At 28.2% G+C, this 23,876-nt stretch overlaps 1 protein-coding gene across 1 annotated transcript; it reads right to left on the bottom strand.

The window, feature by feature from the left end:
* Positions 1-4,380: 4,380 nt before the first annotated feature.
* LOC132948521 (NADP-dependent malic enzyme-like) lies at positions 4,381-21,205 on the bottom strand. The gene is made up of 9 exons (XM_061019026.1): positions 20,855-21,205; positions 10,441-10,599; positions 10,186-10,367; positions 8,374-8,554; positions 8,170-8,298; positions 7,921-8,103; positions 5,360-5,728; positions 5,127-5,297; positions 4,381-5,040 (listed from the first exon to the last, which is right to left on the bottom strand). The coding sequence occupies exons 1-9, from the start codon at positions 20,960-20,962 to the stop codon at positions 4,801-4,803; spliced, it is 1,722 nt and encodes a 573-aa protein (XP_060875009.1). The 5' UTR covers positions 20,963-21,205; the 3' UTR covers positions 4,381-4,800.
* Between the last annotated feature and the right edge of the window lie 2,671 nt (positions 21,206-23,876).

Genomic DNA, 23,876 nt, shown 5'->3' with positions numbered 1-23,876 from the left:
GGATGTAGCTCCGCTGTACAGTAGGTTACAAGTGGGTCACTGTAATGGATGGTGTTAAATTTGAATTCAATGATATAATATCATTGTATAAGAAAAACGATTCTGAGCGAAACGGTCTGTCAGCTTATGATATTACTAAGTATATTAATTGATGATATTATTGTGAATAAAGTAATTTATATATTTACTTACTTACGTGGAACCTTATTTTAAATTGACAATCCTTATCTACAAAAGTTGAACATTTTATAAATTTTTAACTACAAAATAAATTATTAAATTATAAATTTGATAAATGTTGTCAACATTTTAACTTTAAATGCTTATAAAAAAAAAAATCAAGCGTATGTATTTTTAATATTTTTCAACTGCTATTAGAATGATATATCAGGAATCTTATATTATTTTCACGCTCTTTTACCCAACAAATAAAATTAATTTGATATTTATAGAAAAAAAATTGAAAGCTGACTATGTCCGTAAACAGCTCAAAAAGAGTCAAATTATTTTCAAAATTTTATCGTGTCTAGAAAATGCTAATACAAACATTCAGTGAAATTTTCAAGTATCTACAGTCATTCGTTTTTTAATTACAACAAAACGAGTGAATATCAAATGTTGTGAAAATATGAATTTCAAACGCTCATAAAAATTTAATTTGACTTTCTTGTAGACATTTTTTTTTTGATAAAGGTAGACTAACTTATGGATAATCTTGTTTATATTTTCAAATCTTAGATTTAAAAAGAAAAATTTTAATGAATTCTCAACTCTAAATAATTTGCTAATTTTCGTGATTTTTCCGTATTTTGTCAAAATTTGAACTTTAAATGCTCATAAATAAAAACTGACTAAGGATTTTTAATTTTTTTCATCTGCCTTTGAAACAATAACCTAGGAACCTTCTATTAAATTTTCAAGCTTTTTTACTCAACAGATAAAATTTTATTGATATTAATAGAAAAAAAATGGAAATTGACAATGTCCGTAAACAGCTCAAAATAAGTCAAGATATTTGGAAAATGTTATGGTGTAAAGAAATTCAATTATAAACATTCAGTCAAAATTTCATGTCCCTACGGTAATTTGTTTTAGAGTTACACCAAAATTCCCGTTTTTCCTTAATTTTTCTTTTGACCCCCCACAAAGTACCAACTAGATTCACTTTCCTATCAAAAAAGTTACTGTTGAAGAAAATACAATCACTTTTACTGTCCTAAAAGGTGATGACGGACACAAAAATAAAAAAAAGGTAGATAAGTGGATGTCGCTCTGCTGTACAGTAGGTTACAAGTGGGTCACTGTAATGGATGGTGTTAAATTTGAATTCAATGATATAATATCATTGTATAAGAAAAACGATTCTGAGCGAAAATGGTCAGTCAGCCTATGATATAACCAAGTATATTTGATGATATTATTGTGAATAAAGTAATTTATATATAACCTATTTACGTGGAACCTTGTTTTAAATTTTCAATCCTTAGCCATAACTCATAAGCCCATAAAAGTTAAACATTTTTAACTACAAAATAATTAATAAATTATAAATTTGATAAATGTTGTCAAAATTTGAATTTTAATTGCCTATAAAAAAAAATTGTGCCTATGTATTTTTAATATTTTTCAACTGCTATTAGAACGATATATCAGGAGCCTTATATTCAATTTTCACTCTTTTTTTATCCAACAAAAAAATTTTTATAGAAAAAAAAACTAAAAAAATTGAAAACTGACAATGTCCGTAAACAGCTCAAAAAAAATCAAAATATTTTCAAAATTTTATGGTGTATAGAAAATGCTAATATAAACATTCAGTCAAAATTTCATGTCCCTACGGTCATTTGTTTAGAGTTGCACCAAAAACCAAAATCGATTTTCTCGAAAACAGATTTTGTGTAAAAATTCCCGTTTTTCATTAATTTTTCTTTTGTTTTTCACGTCGTTACTGGGAAATTTTTACTTTTGACCCCCCCAAAGTACCAACTAGATTCACTTTCCTATCAGAACAGTTACTGTTGAAGAAAATCCAAGCACTTTTACTGTCCTAAAAGATGATGACAGAACAAAAAAAAATCACTTACATTGTAAAATCAATACATTCATCGCTTCGCTCAGAATCTAATAATGGTAAAAAATTCTGCAAAACAATGTAGTCTTATTGAAAAAAAAGACAGATTGGGTTACTACTTACTAACTTACTAATGCAAAAATCTACAGCAAACTGACCAGTGATCAGTAATGGACAGTGGTAGTGAGGTATAGGGCTCAGAAATTATTGCATTTGAAAGGACAAAATATGCATGCACTTATTATGTGCCTATAATGGTACTTAAATATGCACTTATTATATTTTTTTTACTCACAATTATCATAAATACAAATAATTTTATATTTTATAATTTTTATTAAATATCTATATATATAAAACTGAAATCAAGCAAAATAGGAAATCTTTGTTACGGTTTGGCTTCGAAACTTCTTATCCAATTGCCATGCGTTTTTTTTTAAATGAAAGAGGATATCACGGAGCAGGTTTTAGGCATAAATAAAGTCCGATAATAATAGTCAATAATTAGTTATCTATACATATAAAATCCAAATACCACTGACTCACTGATCGCTGTATCTCAAAAACTACTCAACGTACGGACTTGAAATTTGGAATAGAAGTTCTTCTCATATTTTCACCGTGCAATATGAAATTTGGATTTGAGATTTTCAAAAATATTGCGTTTTAGTGGAGTAATTAACGATTATAATTATTCACTGCCAATACGTGATCAAATTTCTATCGTAAATCTCAAAATTCCTGTTTGAGCACCTACCGGGGTGATCACTTCCCTTTTTAAATTAGCCAATGACACTCACAAAGAATGTGGCTTTGTATTGGTGAAAGAATTTTCGAAATTGGTTCAGTAGTTCCGGAGTTTATCCCGAACATACAAACAAACGCTATCATTTTATAGTATAGATAAAAATGAATATTTGTGTGTAGATTAGACCTCTGGGAAGAAGATAGGCTAATTTAAAAGGTGTTAAATTTGTTTTTTTTTTATTCATCGGATTTTAGTACGGTTGCGTGAGGCTTTTGTATTAATTGATCATATTAATCATCCGAAGGTGGAATTAAGTAAAAATGACAAACTTTGTACAATTTTTATACTTTAGAGTTAAATCATACACTTACGTACAAACAGCACGGGGTCCGCGATCTACCGCAGGTAGATTGCATAGTAAAATTGAAAAATATGCTAAAAAAAACAAAATCACTACTTATATATGCAAAAATATGTACTATAAACTTTTAATACTTTTTTTTGTAGTGTCGTGAAATTAATTTGAAGCTTACTTAGCAATCAATCTTATAGCCCAATATAAACATGCAAACGCAACAACTTCCAAGCCCTAATGGAAACGCTTAACATTTTCATAGTCCAATGTTTCTGCTTGAAGATTCATTTTTTTAGTATCAATGTATATATTATAATTACATATTCTGACACTGAATACTAAATCTTATATGTCGTTTAGCTACGTATAATACGTGCAGCTTATAGCAAGAATTTATTTTGTATCTAAGTAGCCTATATTTGTTTCTATTACATATACACGGCAATAGACCTCCTTGTTTCCATAATTAATTATGTTAGTAAGAATATAATTAATTATTATTGATCACTCAAATAACATTATATACATAATAGTATATTGCCATATTGAAGATTCTGTCTAGTGTTTCAATGATTTTATTGAGACAAAAATTAAGCCTGAATAATACATAATAATGCACTATGTATTAACAGAGCTAAATAGAAGATCATCATTAATGTTCCATTGCTCCCGTTTACCGTTAAAAGCATTTGATAACTTCCCTGGCCACCATAAAAGTATAAAAGGTGAACACTTATTTTCCCAAATGGTATGATTATATAAACATTTTTAAAATCCATTACAAAACAAACATTTTGAAGGACCTATTTTATATTGATAATTGTTATTGCTATATGAAAACTATTGGACATTTTTTTCTTTTGACACCTTCAAAGTACCAACTAGATTCCTTTTCCTACCAGAAACAATGTCGTTGAAGAATATTGAAGCATTTTTACTGTTCCCAAAGTTAATGACTCACATCATTGTAAAATCAATATATATTCATTGCTCCACTTAGAACCTAAAATATTTAATAGTAAAAATTTGTTTTTTCAAAAATGTTAAATTAAAGTAACTAAATTATATAAAAAAAATATTGTGTTAAGTGCTGACTGTCAATTTGGTCATGTGAATATTACATTGTGTTACCAACTTTTATTTTGTATAACAGCCAAAAAAAAAAAAATATTTTATTGGAAAAATCTTGTAATATATAAACACAGGTTTTCTTTTCATTATATAATGGTTTATTTTATTTTGAGGATTGCTGTATTATTAATTACAACAATATTAGGTTCTTGAGTGTGAATAATTTAATTAACAAATAAAAAGTATACAATTAAAAACAAACATAATTCTACTACTGTCGACAAACTCAAACACGCAACGAAATGAAATCACAACTTATTATAAAATGAGATAAGGTAACCAAGAAAATATAAAAACTATTCACCTACCCCCATAAAAAAATGTCAACAAAAATTAACAACATAGTTGTTGATATTAATAGAATTACTAACTTCGTATATTGAGTGTAAATATGTTATATGATAACCTATGATAACCTTGTCTGGGTATAACAAGGGGCTGTAGCCATTATTGTTATAGTTATTGGCTTTCAAAAAGAAAAATCCAGTTACAAAATTATTGTTTTGGCCAAGCATACAATGGTGGCAACGCTGAGGAATAACTGTAATCGTATAGCTGAGCTTTGATGAATTCGATTTTGTCTTCTGGTTCAGGGAATGTACTGGCCACACCAGTTTTATATGCGTAATCAATTACTTTGTCGGCGATTTTCAAAGAGCACTCTTGTATGGACTGTAATGGTGGGTATAGACTGCCGTTTTCTAAATCTTCTTCAGTCACAAGTGCTGCTAATGTCTAGATAAGTTAAAAAAAAAAAAAATCATTAAGATCACATTCAAATAATATATTTTTAATGTCATGAATGAGTGAATGACCCATACTTGAGCAGCAATGATGAAAACTTCTTCGGATATTGTCTTGATTCCAGCACAAATAACTCCAAGTGCTACTCCAGGGAAAATATATGAATTGTTTCCTTGGCCTGGGTAGTAAGTTTTCGACTTGTAAGTGACCGGGTTGAACGGCGAACCACTGGCAAATATGGCTTTGCCCTAGTATATTAATTGTACCATTAATACGATTTTAATGAGAATTATCTGTGGCTAAAACTTACACCTGAATGAGTGTACGCTTGTTCTGCAGTACATTCAGCTTTGCTGGTCGGGTTGCTCAAGGCAAAGATGACTGGATGATCATTGTATGACGATATTTCCTGTATAATTTCTTTTGTAAATACTCCACCAATAGCAGCAGCACCAATAAGTACTGTAGGTTTAACTTTTCTGATGGCTTCAGCAAGTACTTTGACAGGAGCTACAGTTTTGACGTACTCCACTTTATGTCCAGTTATTCCACCCTCAGGACGATCTTTCACTACAAGACCTTTGGAATCAAATAGCCAAATTTTTGATCTTGCTTCTTCCAAAGATGTACCTTCCTTAAGCATGGCCATCACACATAGTTCAGCAATTCCTAAGGCTGCCTGTAAAATGTTTTGCATTAATATTTAATATTAAATATTTTAAATACAGTGGGTTACGCTTAATGTGATCACTGGTTTATAGAATCAATCGTTTATTAGAATCAAAAATGAAAATCCCAAACCAAATTGTATGTTACAAATGTTAAATTGACCTTTTATTAGAATCACTAGGTACCGGATAATTGAATCACTTTTATGAACAATCTTATCGTTTTTATGGTATTTCAAACTGATTAATTTATAAAACCCATTTTATTTTTGAACTTATCCGTACGGCAGTATATCGTTGTACGTTGAATTATGTCATTCAATTTGTGCGTCGTGTACTTGTGTCATTTAGTTTATTCAGTTCATGATCAGACGTGTTTTTTGAAATGACATGTCGACCAAACGAAAAGATTTGACAATAAAAGAAAAAAAAGATTTACTCATTTGTTATGATAAGTTGGATAAATATTCTCAAAATGGAGTCGCATTAGCTCTAAAAATTCCCAAACCAACAAAAATTTTAGTCCAACGATCAGGCGGCTGACTCGTTGGAAAAACAAAAACAATATTGTTTTCAAAAAAACATGTGGAGAAAAAAAATATACAGATTTTCAAGCTGCAGAAGATAACTTAAAGAATTTTATTGCATCGTCTAATTATGCACCTGATGACGTATATAATGTAGACGAAACTGGTCTGTATTATCGAGCTCTACCAGATTATACTTTTGATTTTAAAGGAAATACGAACAATGGATGTAAAAACAAATGCAGACTTACAATTATGCTGGCGTGCAACATGACAGGTACGGATAAACGACGTCTTTTAATTATTGGTAAAAGAAAAAACCCACGCTGTTTTCGGAGTGTTAAGACATTGCCCGTCGATTATTACGCTAATTCAAATGCTTGGATGACAAGTCTAATTTTTACGAAAATGGGATAGAGAAATAAATAAACCAAGACGTATTTTACTACTTCTTGATAACTGTACGGCTCATCCGAATTTACAAAATTTATAAAACATTGATTTGAAATTTTTACTACCAAACACTACGTCACTCATTCAGCCTCTTGACCAGGGAATTATAAAAACAATGAAAACTTACTATCGAAAAGCAATGCGGAATTTTATTGTTGAAACTATAGATGTATGTGAAATTCCTGCGTCACAAATAGCTCGTAAAATAACTGTGCTAAAAGCTATACATATGGTGGTTAATGCTTGGGATAAGGTGACTTCCAAATGCATTTTAAATTGATTTCGAAAAGCTGGGTTTTCACAAATTGAATCAGACGAAGAAGAATTACAGGAGGTTGAATTCATAGATACAAACTTTGAAAATTGGATTTTAATTGATCGAGATTTACCTACTCTTGGAGCATTATCTGATAAAGAATTAACTAATTTGCAAAAAAAAAAAATCAAGAAAAATTAATATTGATGATGTAGATGATGAGACCAATGTGAGGAAATCACTCAAAAAGATACGAGAATTAATTTGAGAAAGTTAAAAGGAGCTGTTCAAAAATACAGCGATAACAATACTTTTCAGTTGTTTTAAAAGTTACAGGTATGTATAATGTATATATTGTGAACAAATAAACAAAAAAACATGAATATTAATTTTAATTTGATTTTATTTAATTTCAGGCTAATATGGAAATGAAATTGGTAGACTGTCAAGTACAATCAAAAATAGATAGCTTCTTTAATTTGTTTTAAACGTATTTATGTAATTTTAATTTTAATTTAAGCATAAATGTATAACTAAATATAGAACCATTAAATAAAAAAAAATGTAAAAATAAATAATTTTATGTGTTATAAATTATTAAATATGTATGTAAATTTAAATAAAAATGTAATTGTATTAAAAGATTGAATTATGAAAAAAATGTTGTAAATGTTTTATAGAATCAACCGGTTAATAGAATCAAAATTACCTGCACCAAAGTGATCACATTAAGCGGAACCCACTGTAATTCCATGTTGAAAATTAATAAAGGGTTAGGTAGGTAGGGCTACTAGTATAAAATAAGAATATATTTATAAGATTTTTGTTAATTTTAAATACTAAGTATAATATTATATATTATACAATGTTGGAATTTTATCAATTGTTTCTGTCTATAATACATTTAAGGATGACAAAAAAATGAAAAAATCTTTTATATTATGAATAATAAATATTAATTAGGTACCTCTCCAGCGCCTTGGAATAAAATCACATTGTCTGATAATCTAGTTTTGGTGATCCGGAGAGAAGCAAAAAGACCAGCTAATGCTACAGAAGCAGTTCCTTGAATGTCGTCGTTAAATGTGCAATATTTGTTACGGTATTTATCCAAAAATCGGAAAGCATTAGAATTTCCAAAGTCTTCAAACTAAAATACATATTTTGTTAAAATCTAAGAAAACATCTTAGAAAATAAATATAAAACAAGCATTACTTGAATTAGACAATTTTGTCCATAACGTCTCACAGCAGCTTGCATAAATTCATCAATGAAATCATCATACTGCTGACCAGTGACACGTTTTTGCCTAGAACCAACATAATCAGGATCGTCCAACAGGAGCTGTTGAAAAGTATTAATTAAAAGTCAAAATATAATAAACGTCAACATTTAGAGATTTTCAAACGAAAAACTCACTTGAGTATTTGTTCCACAATCGAGTGTAACTGGAAGGCATTGGTGTGGTTTGATGCCAGCTAAAGCAGTGTATAAAGCTAATTTTCCAACAGGAATACCCATTCCGTAAACACCAAGATCACCAAGCCCTAAGATTCTCTCACCATCAGTGACAACAATAGCTCTAACATCTTGTTCAGGCCTATATATTACAAATATCGCTATTATTATATAGTCTTCTTGTAAGAATATAAATATAAAATTATTCATATTCTGGGTGAATTTTTTAACAGTAAAAACTATTATCCCAAAAACTACTAACATTTTTGGAAAATAATTTTTTAGACAGTGGAACCGATTACTATTTTTTATCATTTTGAAGTTTTTGAATTTTTTCTCGAATAACAATGCATTTTTAATTTTATATTCTGAAGTAAAATATTTTTTTGATAGTAATTTTGATATACAAACTGAAATTTGTCATTTTGACGTTATTTTTTTGATAAAACTTATGAGGGATTTTGTATTAAATGTTAAAATCTTAGATATAAAAAGAAAAGTTTTTATGAATTTCTAACTCAAATTATTTGCAAATATTCATGTTTTTTACGAATTTTGACACAATTTAAACTTCAGGCGCTCATAAAGTATTATTGTGGATTTACGCTCAACTTTTGTTTTAATATCCACTAACGACATCTTACGAGGAACTTGTATTACACTATTCATTTTTTGTTAATATTTTGTTAAGTTACACCAAAAACCAAATTTAGTGTAAAAATTACTGTATTTCCTTAATTTTTTTTTTTGTTTTACCGACCCTTTCGGTAGCTACTGGGAATTTTACTGCCGAATGTATCAACTAGATTCACTTTCCCACCTGAAAAGATACTGAAGTTGAAAATCGAATCATTATTTTGACTAGTTAGATGAATATTGTAAAGTTGCAGTGCACACACAAAAAAAAATACACATCATTGTAAAATCAATATATTCATTGCTCCGCTCAGAATCTAAAACCTACCCCGAGATATACTTTGTAATTTAGGCTGTCAGATTGTCTACGCACAGAATCTACTTTTGTTATCAACGGTTTATCATTTAATTCAAATTTAATACATAATATATTACAGTGACTTACAAGTTATTCAATGACGATGTACGCTCGATACCTACTGTATAGCAGAGGGGTTACTTGCTTTCCCCCTTTTTACACATTAATATATTCTGCTCAGTAATATGAAATTAAAAAAGTTTTCAAAAAATTAACCGCACTGCTGTACAGTTGTAGGTTTCGAGTGTACTTCGTCATTGAGGTAACTGTAAAGAATGTGTAAAATTTAAATTCAACGATAAATCATTGTGGCAAAAATTATAGGATGAAAAACAATTTTGAGCAAACATTCAGGGGCGGACTAAGAATAAAAATTAGCCCCGGGAAAACAGAAAATTTGACCCAATTTTGGGCTAATAATAAAATATTTATAAGTTATAGGCTCACATTTATTCAATTATCCCGATTTTTCGCCAAGCCTGTCAGTAATCGCTCACCCGCTAACCTAGCCAGTCCACCCCTGCGAACATTGTCAAACTGTTGGTAACCAAGGTTATACCAAACTATTGTAATACATTTACAAAAATAAACAAATAAACAGGTATTACAGGACTTTGGTTCATAATAGACAATAATAGACACAATTACCGTCCCTCCCCCAGTGAGTCTATTTTTTTTTTTTCGTAATAATAAGATTACCGAATTGTAATCCCCAAAAGTTAAAAATACCAATTTATCGTGGCACTCTCAGCCTAAAATAGATTGATGAATTTATTTACCAGTTCTTCAGTATATCATAAACATGACCGGCGTCATGGATGGATATGAATAGTCCTCTGGGTTTTTGGAAAATAAGGCCATACTTTTGACACGCCAATCCAACGGTTGGGGTGTAAACGAGCGGCATGAATGCTTCTACGTTCTCAGCCATTACCCTGTAGAAAAGTTTTTCGTTTCTCTCCTGCAAAAACCATACATTCAATCGTGTTAGTCGATAAGAACACAAGGTTTAGATCATTGTCATACATCCTTACTTGTAAACCCATTAGGTAAATATATTTATTCAGGTCGTCACTAAAACGTTCGATGTTGGCCAAGGCATGTTTAACTTGCTCGTCTTGTGTCTTAACACGTGGTGGCAGCAACCCATGAATGCCCAGGGCTTGTCTTTCTTCGATAGAGAAAGCCATTTCCTAAATGATATATTTTCAATTAGCATAGGTAGTAAAATGGTATATTTGTACATAGCATTTTAAATAAGTAAGTACAATCTTTTTTGTAAATAAATATCAATACTCGTATTTTAGTGTTTGACAAAGAGGACAAATAACAACAAAAAGATCATATATATATAGATAATAAGTGTAAGTATTGAATTATACCGCATTTATCTTCAAAAGAAAACCTTGTATTGAAAATACATTTTTCTGTCCTGTATTATAAATGATAAATTACCAAAAGATCTTCTAATCATTAATCTTTGGTGACGCCTCGCACGGGGTAATCTATTTATCTACCCCATTCTACTTTTAATATGCTGTTAAGTGTAAATTATTTTTATGAATTTTCCATACTCCATTGAGTTATGCTATATTTTAGTAATTATCGTATAACCACAATAAATGTCAAAATTTTTTTTTATAATTTTACATACAAATTCGAAATTAATTAGTTCGTATCTACGTAACAATTATTATACCTACTTCAATATAGAGTAAAAAAAATATATTAAATATAATAATATAATAATAAACACTTGGTAATCAATAAAACTATTAAAAATATTATTATTCGAAAGGAAAAAAATTACCCGCGCAAGCAACTATGTAGTCTGATACCGGTTGTGTCACTAAAGGTTAATGATAATATCGATGATATTATATAAACCAAAGTTAAATTCCACTAAGGAACCCAGACCAATGTGCGACTCATGCAACATGCCCCTATCAATTGAACACATAATCATCAACTGCCCCAAATTTGCATCTTCACGTCATCGTCATCTCAAAAATCCTACATCACTCGAAGAAGCCCTCAACCAAAACAACATCGCCAATATTTTAATTTTTTTAAAGTAATTGGTTTAGACGATTAACTTTAAATTTCCTGTATACATCATATGTTTCTTTTCTCTTTTTAATATTGTATAAAACTTTTAGTTTGTAAATTTCACTAGGCTAATAATCTTTGTAATTGAAGCCTTAAAAAAAAAAAAAAGTTAAATTCAAAACAATATTTTAATTATTCAATTATAAAAGCGACATTTTAGTTTAATGTTATGTTCAGTAAAAAATTCGTCAACAACAGAATTACGATAATACCTTACAATAATTTATTAATAGATTATGATATCTTTTAGTCTTAAAAATATTTAAAATCTCGAACAAACAATCGTTAAAATAAGTTGTAGGGTTGTACCCACCACATTGCATCAGTCGAAGATATATCTAATACCTACTCAATATTTTTGATACCTACGAAATTGAATTTGTTAGCAAATTAAAATTAATAATAATCAAATATGCATATTATAATATAGTCTATACATCAATATCTGATCGCAAATAAATTAAATTTCTAGACGACTAAGTTGGAAAACAACGAAGTTGATTTTCTGATATTGATATTTGATCTTACTGCAAGTAGGTAATTATAAGTGGGTTGAACGGTGATTAGATTGTTCTCCGACTCACCGTTATGGTGAAACTTCCTAATTCTGCTAGTTAACGTAAAGATACAATCATGGGTTACTACACAATTTACAGCAAGCTTAGGTACAGCAACTTACATAACAAACACATACCTAATATAATTGCAAAACCTTTGATTTCTAAAACTGTAATTTAAGATAAATGTCAGCCTAAGAATTTGTAATACTTTATAATGACGTATTATGTAATAATAATATAATAAATAATAATAATACATTTTACTTGTTCGCATATTTTGTTAAAAAAGAAAAAAATGAAAAACATTAAATTAATAAGTCTACATATGTATACATTTATTTATTATATTATTTTCTCCTTAAAATTCAATATATGGTTTTACAATTTCGTTTACCTATACCGGCTATACCAAATTCATAATTGACATTGACTAGTTAATAATAATATTATACATATTATTATCAATAGGTATATTGTATGTATTCGATAATCCCTATCACTCCTTGTGTTCTATACGCATATTATTAATAGACTGCCGAACATCAATTTACATTAAATCGTATTTAATTAATAATAAAAGTTTAAATAATTAATATATTTTTAAAGTATACCCGCGGTACATTTTAACATTAATTAATGAAGTAAAAGGTTAACATTCAAGTTCAAACCAACAGTCAATGATAGACATAATTGCATAAATAAAATAAATGAAAAATATTTAAGTTATAACTTTTTATTTTTTGCTATCTTTATTAATTATATCATATATTTTTATGTTGCTATCAATCTTATGTGCATCGTATATATATTTATTTAATATAACATTATAACATTATGTTTTTTATATAAACATACAATATTACAATGTATTTATATTGTATAATAATTTAATGTCAAATTAAAAATCAATATTGTATGAAATACTGTTAAGACACAAAATCTTTTTTTTTTTTTTTAGTTAATTCATAAATTTAATTCAGGAATGTTAAAAAGAAATTACTAGACAGAAAATGCAATGTGTGAATAAGGCAACATTATAATATGTTATTTTTTTTAAACAATAATCGATTTTCTTCATGTATAGATTGTAGACATTAGCTCTCTTTTTATTACACCATAGTACCATAAATACACAATAACAACAGGTAGGTTATTATAATGGGTTAAAAATGAAATGCATAAAAGTGAATGTATGGATATTATTAGGTACCAAGTAGGTACGCGATTAAGATAAAAAAAACGGTAACTACCTACACCTTTTTAAATATGCAACATGTAACAACAACAATACAATATAACATGTACGCTGCTGACCAACTTACTGCCCTGGGGATTAAAAACATCGACTTTATGTACCTACCTACCTATACCTATTATACATTTGCACTATATTATATTATAAAATCATAATTTATGTAGCCATAGGAAAGTCCACCTTAAACATACAAATATATAATAAGGTGGCAGCGTTGTGTATAAAATAATATTACAAAAAATAAATAAGCTAACGTGTTATAACTTATTATAGTTATTAATAATTAATGAAGAACATAATATTATAACCGTTCGATAGTTAGGTATCCGAAATGTATAAATATATAGAGGCTATGACTCTAATATTTATGTTCAACGTGTTGATATTATGTCATTCATGGTAGTAATTGGTAAAATATTGACTCCGTGACAGTGCAATGCTCACAAAATTTAAATATGTGTTTTTAGCGTAAGGTATGATATGAACGACATTGCGTTTAATATATTTACGGGTTAAAGAAGAACATTTTTAATAAATCAGCTAACGAGAGGTGTATCATATTTGCCTTTGTAATGCCCTTGTGGCAATGACACTGACCTCTGAACTACATACGTCCGTCAAAATATTATCCCATGCCACCTGAAGTCTGAGCTCAGAGTAGTACATTAATAATGATACACATCTATAATGTTATATTATTATACGTTTTAAGTTTTCGAAATTACATTCTAATCGATTTAGTACTTTCGTAGTGTAACCGATAACATTTCGCACTCGTAGGGCATATAGTATATTAGGCATGTACATATTTAGGTATAAAAGAGTCAAAATAATACATAATATATTTAACCAAGACGCAGTGTATTATATAATTTATAACTGCGTGTTTGATGGTTATTCGAAAGTTTGAAAGCTTTAACCATATCAAACAAGTAAATTTCGTCAAAATTTATGAGGATAGCTTTAATAATAATATGATATGCTACCTATAAGCAATAAGCATTTATGTTAACAAAATCGGCCAATTCAATTCACATTTTGATTATATAAATGTAATACTTTTTATATAATACTTGATTGGTGGTTAACTTAATGTAAGTCCATATTTTATTAATATGTGTAATCCTGGAATTGAAAACGATTTTATGATTTATTTAATATTTAAATGTTTTGAATTTTACAAAGGATTATATGCCTCGATATATTAAGTCACGTAATAGGTCACGGGGAGGTTAATTAATTATTGAGTTTAATTTTAATGAATAGCATATTAAATTCCTTATCCCTAAACGACTTAAACACAACAATGGTTATAAATAATTGTTTTTTTTATAGATATCTGTAAAATAATAACAATAACAATGATAAAGTCATAAAGATAAAATAATAATAATACACAATTTTCAAAAATTGAAGTAAATGCACTTGCACTTACGTCATTTACTCATATCGAATATTAATTATTAAGAGGTAGTGCATTTTTGCATAAAATTAGTTAAAATCGATGTTTTAAAATTGTAGTCTGACGCGATCAACAAAAGTAAAAATAATTTTTTTCCATCATGAACCATAATATACCGGCTATAATACATAATATAACAAAATAAACCATGAGACAGTATACAGTTGGTACATAAAGTACCAAACCACATTAATCAATGATAGGTCTGCTACCGCTAAATAATACCACTGTAAAATAATATAATATCCAAATAACATATCTAAATTTAAAAAAAAACTTTAAAGTAACTAGAAAATAAATCTTTGATACAAACATACGCATACCTATTATGTATATTATACGACACGCACATAATAGACAACGCTATATACTTTTAAAAACCTGCAAGGTCGTCGTTATAAACATTACCTATATATAGGCTATATATAATCTAATATATTGACTACAGTAGTTGCGTACAGGTTTTTATTATAATATGTATTTTCATGACTAATGCCCCAAAGAGAGGGTATTTATTAGTAGGTATTTATATTCGATGGAATTATTAATTCATTGCCTGTTGGTATAAATAGCATTAAATAATGAATTATATTTAAAAACGCGGAGAAAATCGGTTAGTGTAAGAAGAAAACCGTCAATATAGGACATACTTTATTTAGATTTTTACGAGTAAAATCGTATCATTATAGAATTAGGTTTGAGCACAATATAAATCACATCATTACGAGTTTTAACTACATGTCTAAATCCATAAAATGAAATGAAAATCAGTACATAGGAAGGTTAACAGTCATTGTACATTTCCTTTTCGTTCCTTTGTGTTCATTTATACGTTCACATAGACATATGGATCACATAATAATATATTATTATATGATCAATGATCATTCTTGAACTTGCTCTCCTTTTTTATTATATGTATTATGCTGCAACATTAGCAACAACGTTATAAAAAGTCATAACTCATATCTCATAAGTCCATTATGTTGTGTTAAAGTGTTAGGTATAGAAAATTAAATAATATAAATGTCAAGAAGAGAGTGGCACATTCATTTTTTTTATAAATGAATTCGGATTTTTTTGTTATTAGCACAAGCCACTAGTCACTAGTTTATGAATTCATAACTTATGATATCTTAAAATGTTTATTATTTAACTAATAACATTATAACAAGTAAGTAGTAACAACATTCACAAGATCCACTAAAATTTATGGAACAAGTAATAATCAATTATTTTTTCATACTATTTCTAAATTGTATTAAAGCGTGTACATAAATTGCATTCGAAAAAAATCAAAAATTATTTTGTTTATATATCTTTAAACATACCAACCCTGGTACAGTCTGATAGTCAATAATGCATATATGTTGTAAATAGTAATAGATTATGGACTAAATGCAGGGGCGGACTGGGCCACTGTGCTACAATGCAATTGCACAGTGGGCTGGTGTCATATTATGTACAAAATTATCTACCTGGTATAATATTTTTATTTTTGACAATTTTTTTAGGCCCTTTTCTATTTAGAACACCTTGGTAGTAGACCAACATGATCCACTCCACTCAAATAAACTTTAAATACCTACTTATACCTAAGGGCCCACATTTTAATGCAAAATGCATTATTTTTTCTCCAGCAATGATTTTCAAGAACAAAATCCGTTTCATACATCAAAGAATTGAAAACTTAACTTTTATTTTGCATTTTTTATCAGTTTTAGCGTTTTTTGAGCAATAATTAATGTAATTTCTTTAATTTTTAGTGCATTAATTTATACATGATATAGGTACATTTTTAGATTGAACTTTATTGGTACCTAGTTTAAAACATTTTGTTCCAACCATTCATAATTTGTTGATCATACTTTTTATGATTTTGACACGTCGATAACGACTTTATCTATCTACTATCTACAGTTTAACGACTGTTATAACTTGACCAATGTCAGTGTTACACAATAATCGCGTTTATTTCGTTAAGTTTGTATTTATGTTTGATCAAGAATTGTAAAAAACAATTTTTTGGTACATTTTTGCTATTTTCAGAGCAGTTTTGGAAAGTTTTAAGGGCATTTAATTCCGGGCCCGTGATTATAAACCCATAAACAATTCAACTACTCATCCAAAATTTTATTTTAATATATCAGTTATATAATTATAGCTACTTCAAAAAATATATTGCTTTAGAATACGAAAAATTAAAAATTTGTTTCAACTAGAAAACATGTAAAAAAAAAATATGGCTGTAGCCAAAAATTCACCAAGTTCGGTCGATGTAAGTACAAATAAATAAATTGTTGTAAATAAGTTTACTATGAGTTACCTACTGAAACGATTAATTACTTCTTAAATTATTGTATATCAAACTAAAAATGATCCATCTATCTATCAAATTTATTCTCTACATTTTATCTATGATTTATGATTTAAACTACAATAAAAATAACTAACAAATTAATATTATCTCTAATAAATTGTAATTTTAAAAACATTTATCACTTGTTGATTATAGTGATTGGTGAGTAACCAAAAGTCAAAAATTAAGTTCTAAAAGTTTAGGTTGTAATAGTATAGGGCCAATTTTTTTTTCATTAATAGTGGGTCCCAGTCCGTCCTTGACTAAAGGCCTTTGAAGGTATTTTAAACCTTAAAATTGGCTATTAATATAGAATAAATTATATTATACTCTCATTCAGGTTAACACCACTTTATGCGCACCAACAATTTTTATTATAAAAAATCGTTAACCTTATAAAAAATGCTCATTCGGTAATGTCTTTTTTTATCACTTTCACCAGGAAATTGCATTATCATGACTTATACAATTTCTATAATTTCAATCAACAATACATTAGGCACATATATTTTTACTTGTTTCTAATATTTAATCAAAAGAACAACACAAATTAAGAAATTATCTATAGAATTATCCATATAATTTGATTCTTACACATTCCATTACTAAACAAAGTTATTGAAAGCTGAAAACAATAATTGTAAAATATACCTAATATGTTTACTAACTAGTTATTCTTTGTGCTTGTATCAAAACTAAGTTAACTTTTCATATGTATAATATAAGTAAAATTTAAGTTCATAAAGTCATAACTCATAAGGCATAATGTACACATTAAATATGTGAATGTTGAATAGGCTTGAAAGACAAGTTTAACGTGAAAATTACAAATTAATTTTATTTAATATTTTGGTATTTTTTACATTTTTAATAAACATACTATGAACATGCCATTATAAATTAAGTATCTCTAAGTAGTCATAAATTGGATACGTTAGAAAATCAATTCAACACGGAACGCATTGTATTTTGTTGTATACACATGAAACAAGAATGACTTGCAATTAACAAATTACGCTTCATTACAAATTCTAAAATATTTATATAAATATACAATGTCAATGCCACAATTGTACCATAATTATATGATGGTCATTAAATATTGATATTAATTATAAAAATATAACGATACTTTAATTAGTAAATAGGTATATATAATAAATATACATAGATGTAAATTGAACAAATTAAGATAACAAAATCACAGTTTATTAGAAAGTTAGAATCCTAATTTACTTGACTATAATATAAATTATAACAATGTTGGTTAGACTACATCTATATGAATTATTACATTTGTATTATGTATTTATTATACTGAGTTAAGAAGTTAAAAGTTGTGATAAATTAATTTCTTGAATGAATTCCCCTAAAACGAGCAATAAAAAATTCTAAAAAAAATTAAAATAAGGTAAGACCTATTTTTTAAACTAGTTTATAAACTCAATCTACCAAAATACGAATATCAAGTTCTGTGGTTTTTCTTAAGCCACAATAATTGTATATTCTGACCAGAGTACAAACATAATAAGTCACATTCTTGCGGTTACAATAATATAAAATAAAACAAGCATATTATGCAATTATTTTATCCTTAAAAAATGTATAATAATTGCTATAAGACCTTCAAGATAACAGGTTGTCCAAGTTATTTCAAAGTAGGATTCATGATAATCAAGTACATAAAATATTTATTATAGTTGTCATTATTATGTATTTACAGACCTTTAAAGTATTCAAATAAAATTATTTAAACATATTTTTTTTATATTGTTATTCTATTCTATATAAATTTTTTTCTTTAAATATATATTATATTATATTCAATTATGTAACTCTAAATAATTGTTTTTTGTATTTTTTTTCTTAATGCAGAATACTTCTGTAAAATATAAAAATAAAAAACAAAAATTCCTATTTGATCAATTATAATTTATATAAACTACCATAGATTCAAGCATAGATTACTTATATTTTAAATTGTTTTTTATTTATATTAGGAATAACTGAATAAGCTTCGGTCAAGCCAATGGCATATGCTAAAAAATATTTATTTATATACATATAAAAATATCTAGGTATAATACATGGAATTTATACTAAGTTGTATAAGTAGGCAGAATATATTAATTAATTTTATAAAGTTAATAGTTTGAATGATCCTATTTTCTTCCTAGGATCCAATCAAATGTGCCATTATAAAAAAATATACAAATAAATTTTACATTATTTAAATAAATATTGAGTAGGTATTCAAATATGAATTCTAATTTTTTTCTATTAATTCAAACACATATTTACTGTTATACAGAGTATTTAAGAAATAATATAATGATTATTTATAATTTTAAGCAATGATAATCAATTATAATGGATATAATAGCCAATAAGTAGATTTCAAAAAAACAAAATATTTGAAATAAATATTTGTAATTTAACATTTTTACTATATTTCAATTATGTCAATTATATTTGAAATAATAAAATAATTCAATAACAAATGCACATAACATTGAATTTGTTATCAAGAGTTGTTATACATAATCATTAAGTACCTACTTGATATTTTATTATAATTTATAACTAATAAAGTATATGCCACTATCTAATCCTAAAAATAATTAAAATCATTTAATAATAGTTATTATTCTGGTTATTATAATACCATAATAAATATAAATAAAAATAACATTTTTAAAGAATATATTTTGTTGATGGAAAATGTATTACTTAGGTATATAGTTAACTACATGTTATTCTTAGTTAAACAAAATTTAATATTTTACCTAAATATATTAAGGCGTTTATTAAAAATTCTAAATTTATTCTATGTAGGTAGTCAATATATAGGTACCTACCTAATAATATTGTGAATTTACAATCATAATTTTTAATAAATAATTACCTATATAATAATAATATATATTTATATATTTAAAATTTAATCGTTACCTACTTGTAATATTTTTTTTTACCAAATAACTCCTAAGATAGATATAAAAAATTAAAATTTTTTTTTAAATGTAGGTAAATCACAAGTACTTAATACAATTAGTTTTTAAAATTTTTAGTTATCTACCTACCTTATTAAAATAAAATTTTATTTGGTATCTAAAAGACAAATATTACTTAAATATGATCAATTAAAAAAAATAATTGATAATTTACAAGTAAGTAGGCTATAAATAATTTGAAAATCAAATTGATATCATTAGAAAATTACGTCACTAGGACGTACTAAAATAATACATATTATTTATTACTCATAATATAAGTTATATTCAACTTGGAAAAAAATTCATAATATTACGAAATAAAAAGGTAAACAAATTAATATTTAATTGAATAAACACTTCAAAACGTTCAATGAAAATAAAATACAAAAGTGTGATAATTCCACATAACATGTAACAGCACAATGTGTATCTATATGATCATTTTCAGTCTTTGGGCGCAGGTAAGTAGTGACTATAACTATATCACTAGTGAGCGAGTTAAATTTTTGAATTTCCCGCGGCTAAAAAACGCGCAACTCACACAAACCCCGCGCGTACCGATGCGACCTCCTTTTCGCGAGACGTAACGTGACGAATCATCGTTTTTCTGATGGTTGCGAAAAAAAAACGTCGACTCAAAAGTCTCAAAACCGAAGAAAAGAGTAGAAATAAAATAAAAAATATTTAAATATCGTTGCGTTTCATACCTTGTTCAGCCGTCCATCCCTCAGCTGATCGAGTCCACTGATGGTGGCCGGCGATATGGACACGGCGGAACCCTGAGGGTACTGTCCCAAACGGTCGGACGATGACATTTCACGGGTGGTGGTGCAAGACTGTGGAGCCGGACACTTGGATACGGAAAAACCCAGAGTTGTGGAGTGACTACAGCGGCGGTGGTGAACGTGCTGGCACGGACGTCGGCAGTCGATTGAACGAGATCGCTAGAAATGCTTGCGGACTGTGGTGATTGGTGAGTGGTGCACGGGACACGCCGGATTAGCTCCCGGTGTTGTCGGTATATCAGCGGTTGCGGACGTCGGTGAAAGGAAATCGCACCTATAGTCAGTCGGTAGCCGGCGTTATCCCCACCGACGGTGTCTCTCACTCACACCTCTCTCAACGTCGTTCGCGGGCTGCACTGTCGTGCGAGCGTGCATGCGCGCGCTGGCCGCCCCCACCCTTACAGAAGCGGGAGGGCCCTAGAGACGGGCAAAAAATCGTTACGCCAACGTCACGACACTTTGAAATCCGTGTTTGCCGTATCTTTATCCTATGGTTGCCGTAGGCTACTGGCGAAGAAGAGACGATATATGGGATTTATCATTTATCGGTCAAAAATTGTGCTATTAGTATCGAAATATTTCAAATTCTCGATAGATCGCATAGAAGACGAGCTAGAATAAAACTCCTATTTTCTTCAACGAATTCAATTAAATATTTATCGTCTCCGAACCGGGAACAGACCTATGTGCAGCATGTAAAACAAATGAAATCAACCGATTATCACCAACAAATTTCTCATAAAAAAATTATGCTTAAAAACTATTTTCAAAAGCACATAATAAAATGCTCAGAATTGGGGTCTTTTAATAATTATGATAGTGTCAAATTTATTAAATTTTTATAATGTAATGATTCACGTGGTTTTTTTCTTTGAAATTAACTGTTTAAGTAACAACTAACAAGCAGTTATTTTTAAATAGGGAACATGCAAACATCGATAAGGTCACCAAAATAGCTGGCACCAGGGGCGTATACAAGGGGGGGGGATGTGGGGGTCAGATCCCCCCCCAATAGGCCTTTTTTAAAATTTTATAAAATAGTGTTCTTAATGACTTAATGTAAGGAAATTACAAGGAAAAAAAAATGGCAAGGATTTTTTGTAAATTTTTATTTTAACACATTCAACAATTAATTAAAAATAATTTACTTAATATTAATCAGTAATCATATATTGATTTCATATTCATATAATCGTATTATGTGATATTTGATAATATGTAATATGTATATTATATATACAAGTATAATAAATTATTATAAGATAATAATATGTGGCAGACCAGCCACGGGCCGTCGCCAGTCGCCACCGTCACCGATATCAACGCGGCGGAGACGACGCCCGCATGTCCGTGCGTATAATAATAGGTACATTTTCCTATACATTAGAAAAAGAAATATAAAAATAGCTAAAAATAGCTTAAATAATAAATATTATTATCTAAAAACAAAAAACAACCACAAATATTATGTCAGTTGTACGAACAAGTCATAACTACATATAACTACTTGTAGAATTTAAAATAAAATGTATTGAATATATATGTTTTATCATTTATTAGGTATTTAAATGTGCACATACCTAGGTTTAGGTATTTTTGTTCCATAATAATTTGTTTGCAACTGATCCCCCCCCATACAAAAGTTATGTATACGCCACTGGCTGGCACGGCAGGGCTAATAAAATCTCAAACATTTTTATCTAACACGCAAGTAGGCAATGAAAGGTTCGCCAAACGCCCATCCCTAAGCTATACAGACGGTCCACCGACGCATCATCCATCCATCAAAATATTAAAATCTGTGCGGTAATGATAACTGATAAGTAACGACTCTGAACTCGCGGCACCGCTGTCAATGTAGCTCACTCTCTCGCCTTAATGAGTATAAGATGGAACAATTAAATAGTCAATTCAATCATAATAAATGTACGGCAAATGGACAATTTCCAAAAGACATTTTTCGGTGGAATAGGATATTTCCCCCCTCCCATATATTTTTAAAATGTATTTGAATTTAAAATTATAATTTTTTTTTGTCTAATATCTAACGGAATAAATTTCCAAATATTTCCATATAATTATATAATATGTATATTTTAATGTCAATTGATCATTGAAAATACGTCTCTTTGATAGAATAACAATAATTATTAATTAAAATTAATTGTGAGAAATTGTCCTACATTCTATACCTTATAAATTACCAATTATATTAACCATTATATATTTTTTTTATCAAAAGAGAAATCACTGATTACATTACTTATATGTTATATGTCACTTTGTTGAGTAACCCATCATTAAACTAAATTTGTTTTTCAATAATTCCTTATAGTGGATTTTTTTATTTCTATTTAAGTTAACTATTATACACTATACTATAGGTATTATGTTACTACTTACTACTGCTCAGTTTCAACTTGCAATATAAACTGCTTGAGCAATTAGGGAATGTACTCTAAAATATTATATGATGGGTTCATAATATTAATTAGTGGTTTTTACTTTCAAAATTACTGTTATTGGAAAACCAAATCTGGTACTACCACAGTACCACAAGGTCAGCAACGGAAATTAATGAAATATTTGATTACCAATCAGATGACAAGTATTATAATTTCTTAAAAAATAATGTATAAGATTATAAATGAGTATTTTCCTAAATTAATCATAGTTTGTCTCAACTAATTTACAATTATAACTTGGAAGTACTATATATTAAATATATATTTTTTGAAATTGTAGCATTAGTGTATAAATATTTACTAATGACTGTAAACACTAAACAGTGTCAATCTAAGACCTGGGTGTCTGGTCCACCCAAAAATAGCCTCTCAGTTGTTTTTATTTGTATTGGAGCCAAAATTAATAGATCTATCCCTTTATAAGGGTTCATTTACAATTATTGTGTTGGCAGTACGACTGACTGAACTGAGCTAAAGAC

The sequence above is a fragment of the Metopolophium dirhodum genome, chromosome 7 (assembly GCF_019925205.1).
Source record: "Metopolophium dirhodum isolate CAU chromosome 7, ASM1992520v1, whole genome shotgun sequence".
Taxonomy (NCBI): Eukaryota; Metazoa; Arthropoda; class Insecta; order Hemiptera; family Aphididae; genus Metopolophium; species Metopolophium dirhodum.
This window is presented reverse-complemented; position numbering and strand designations above follow the sequence as displayed.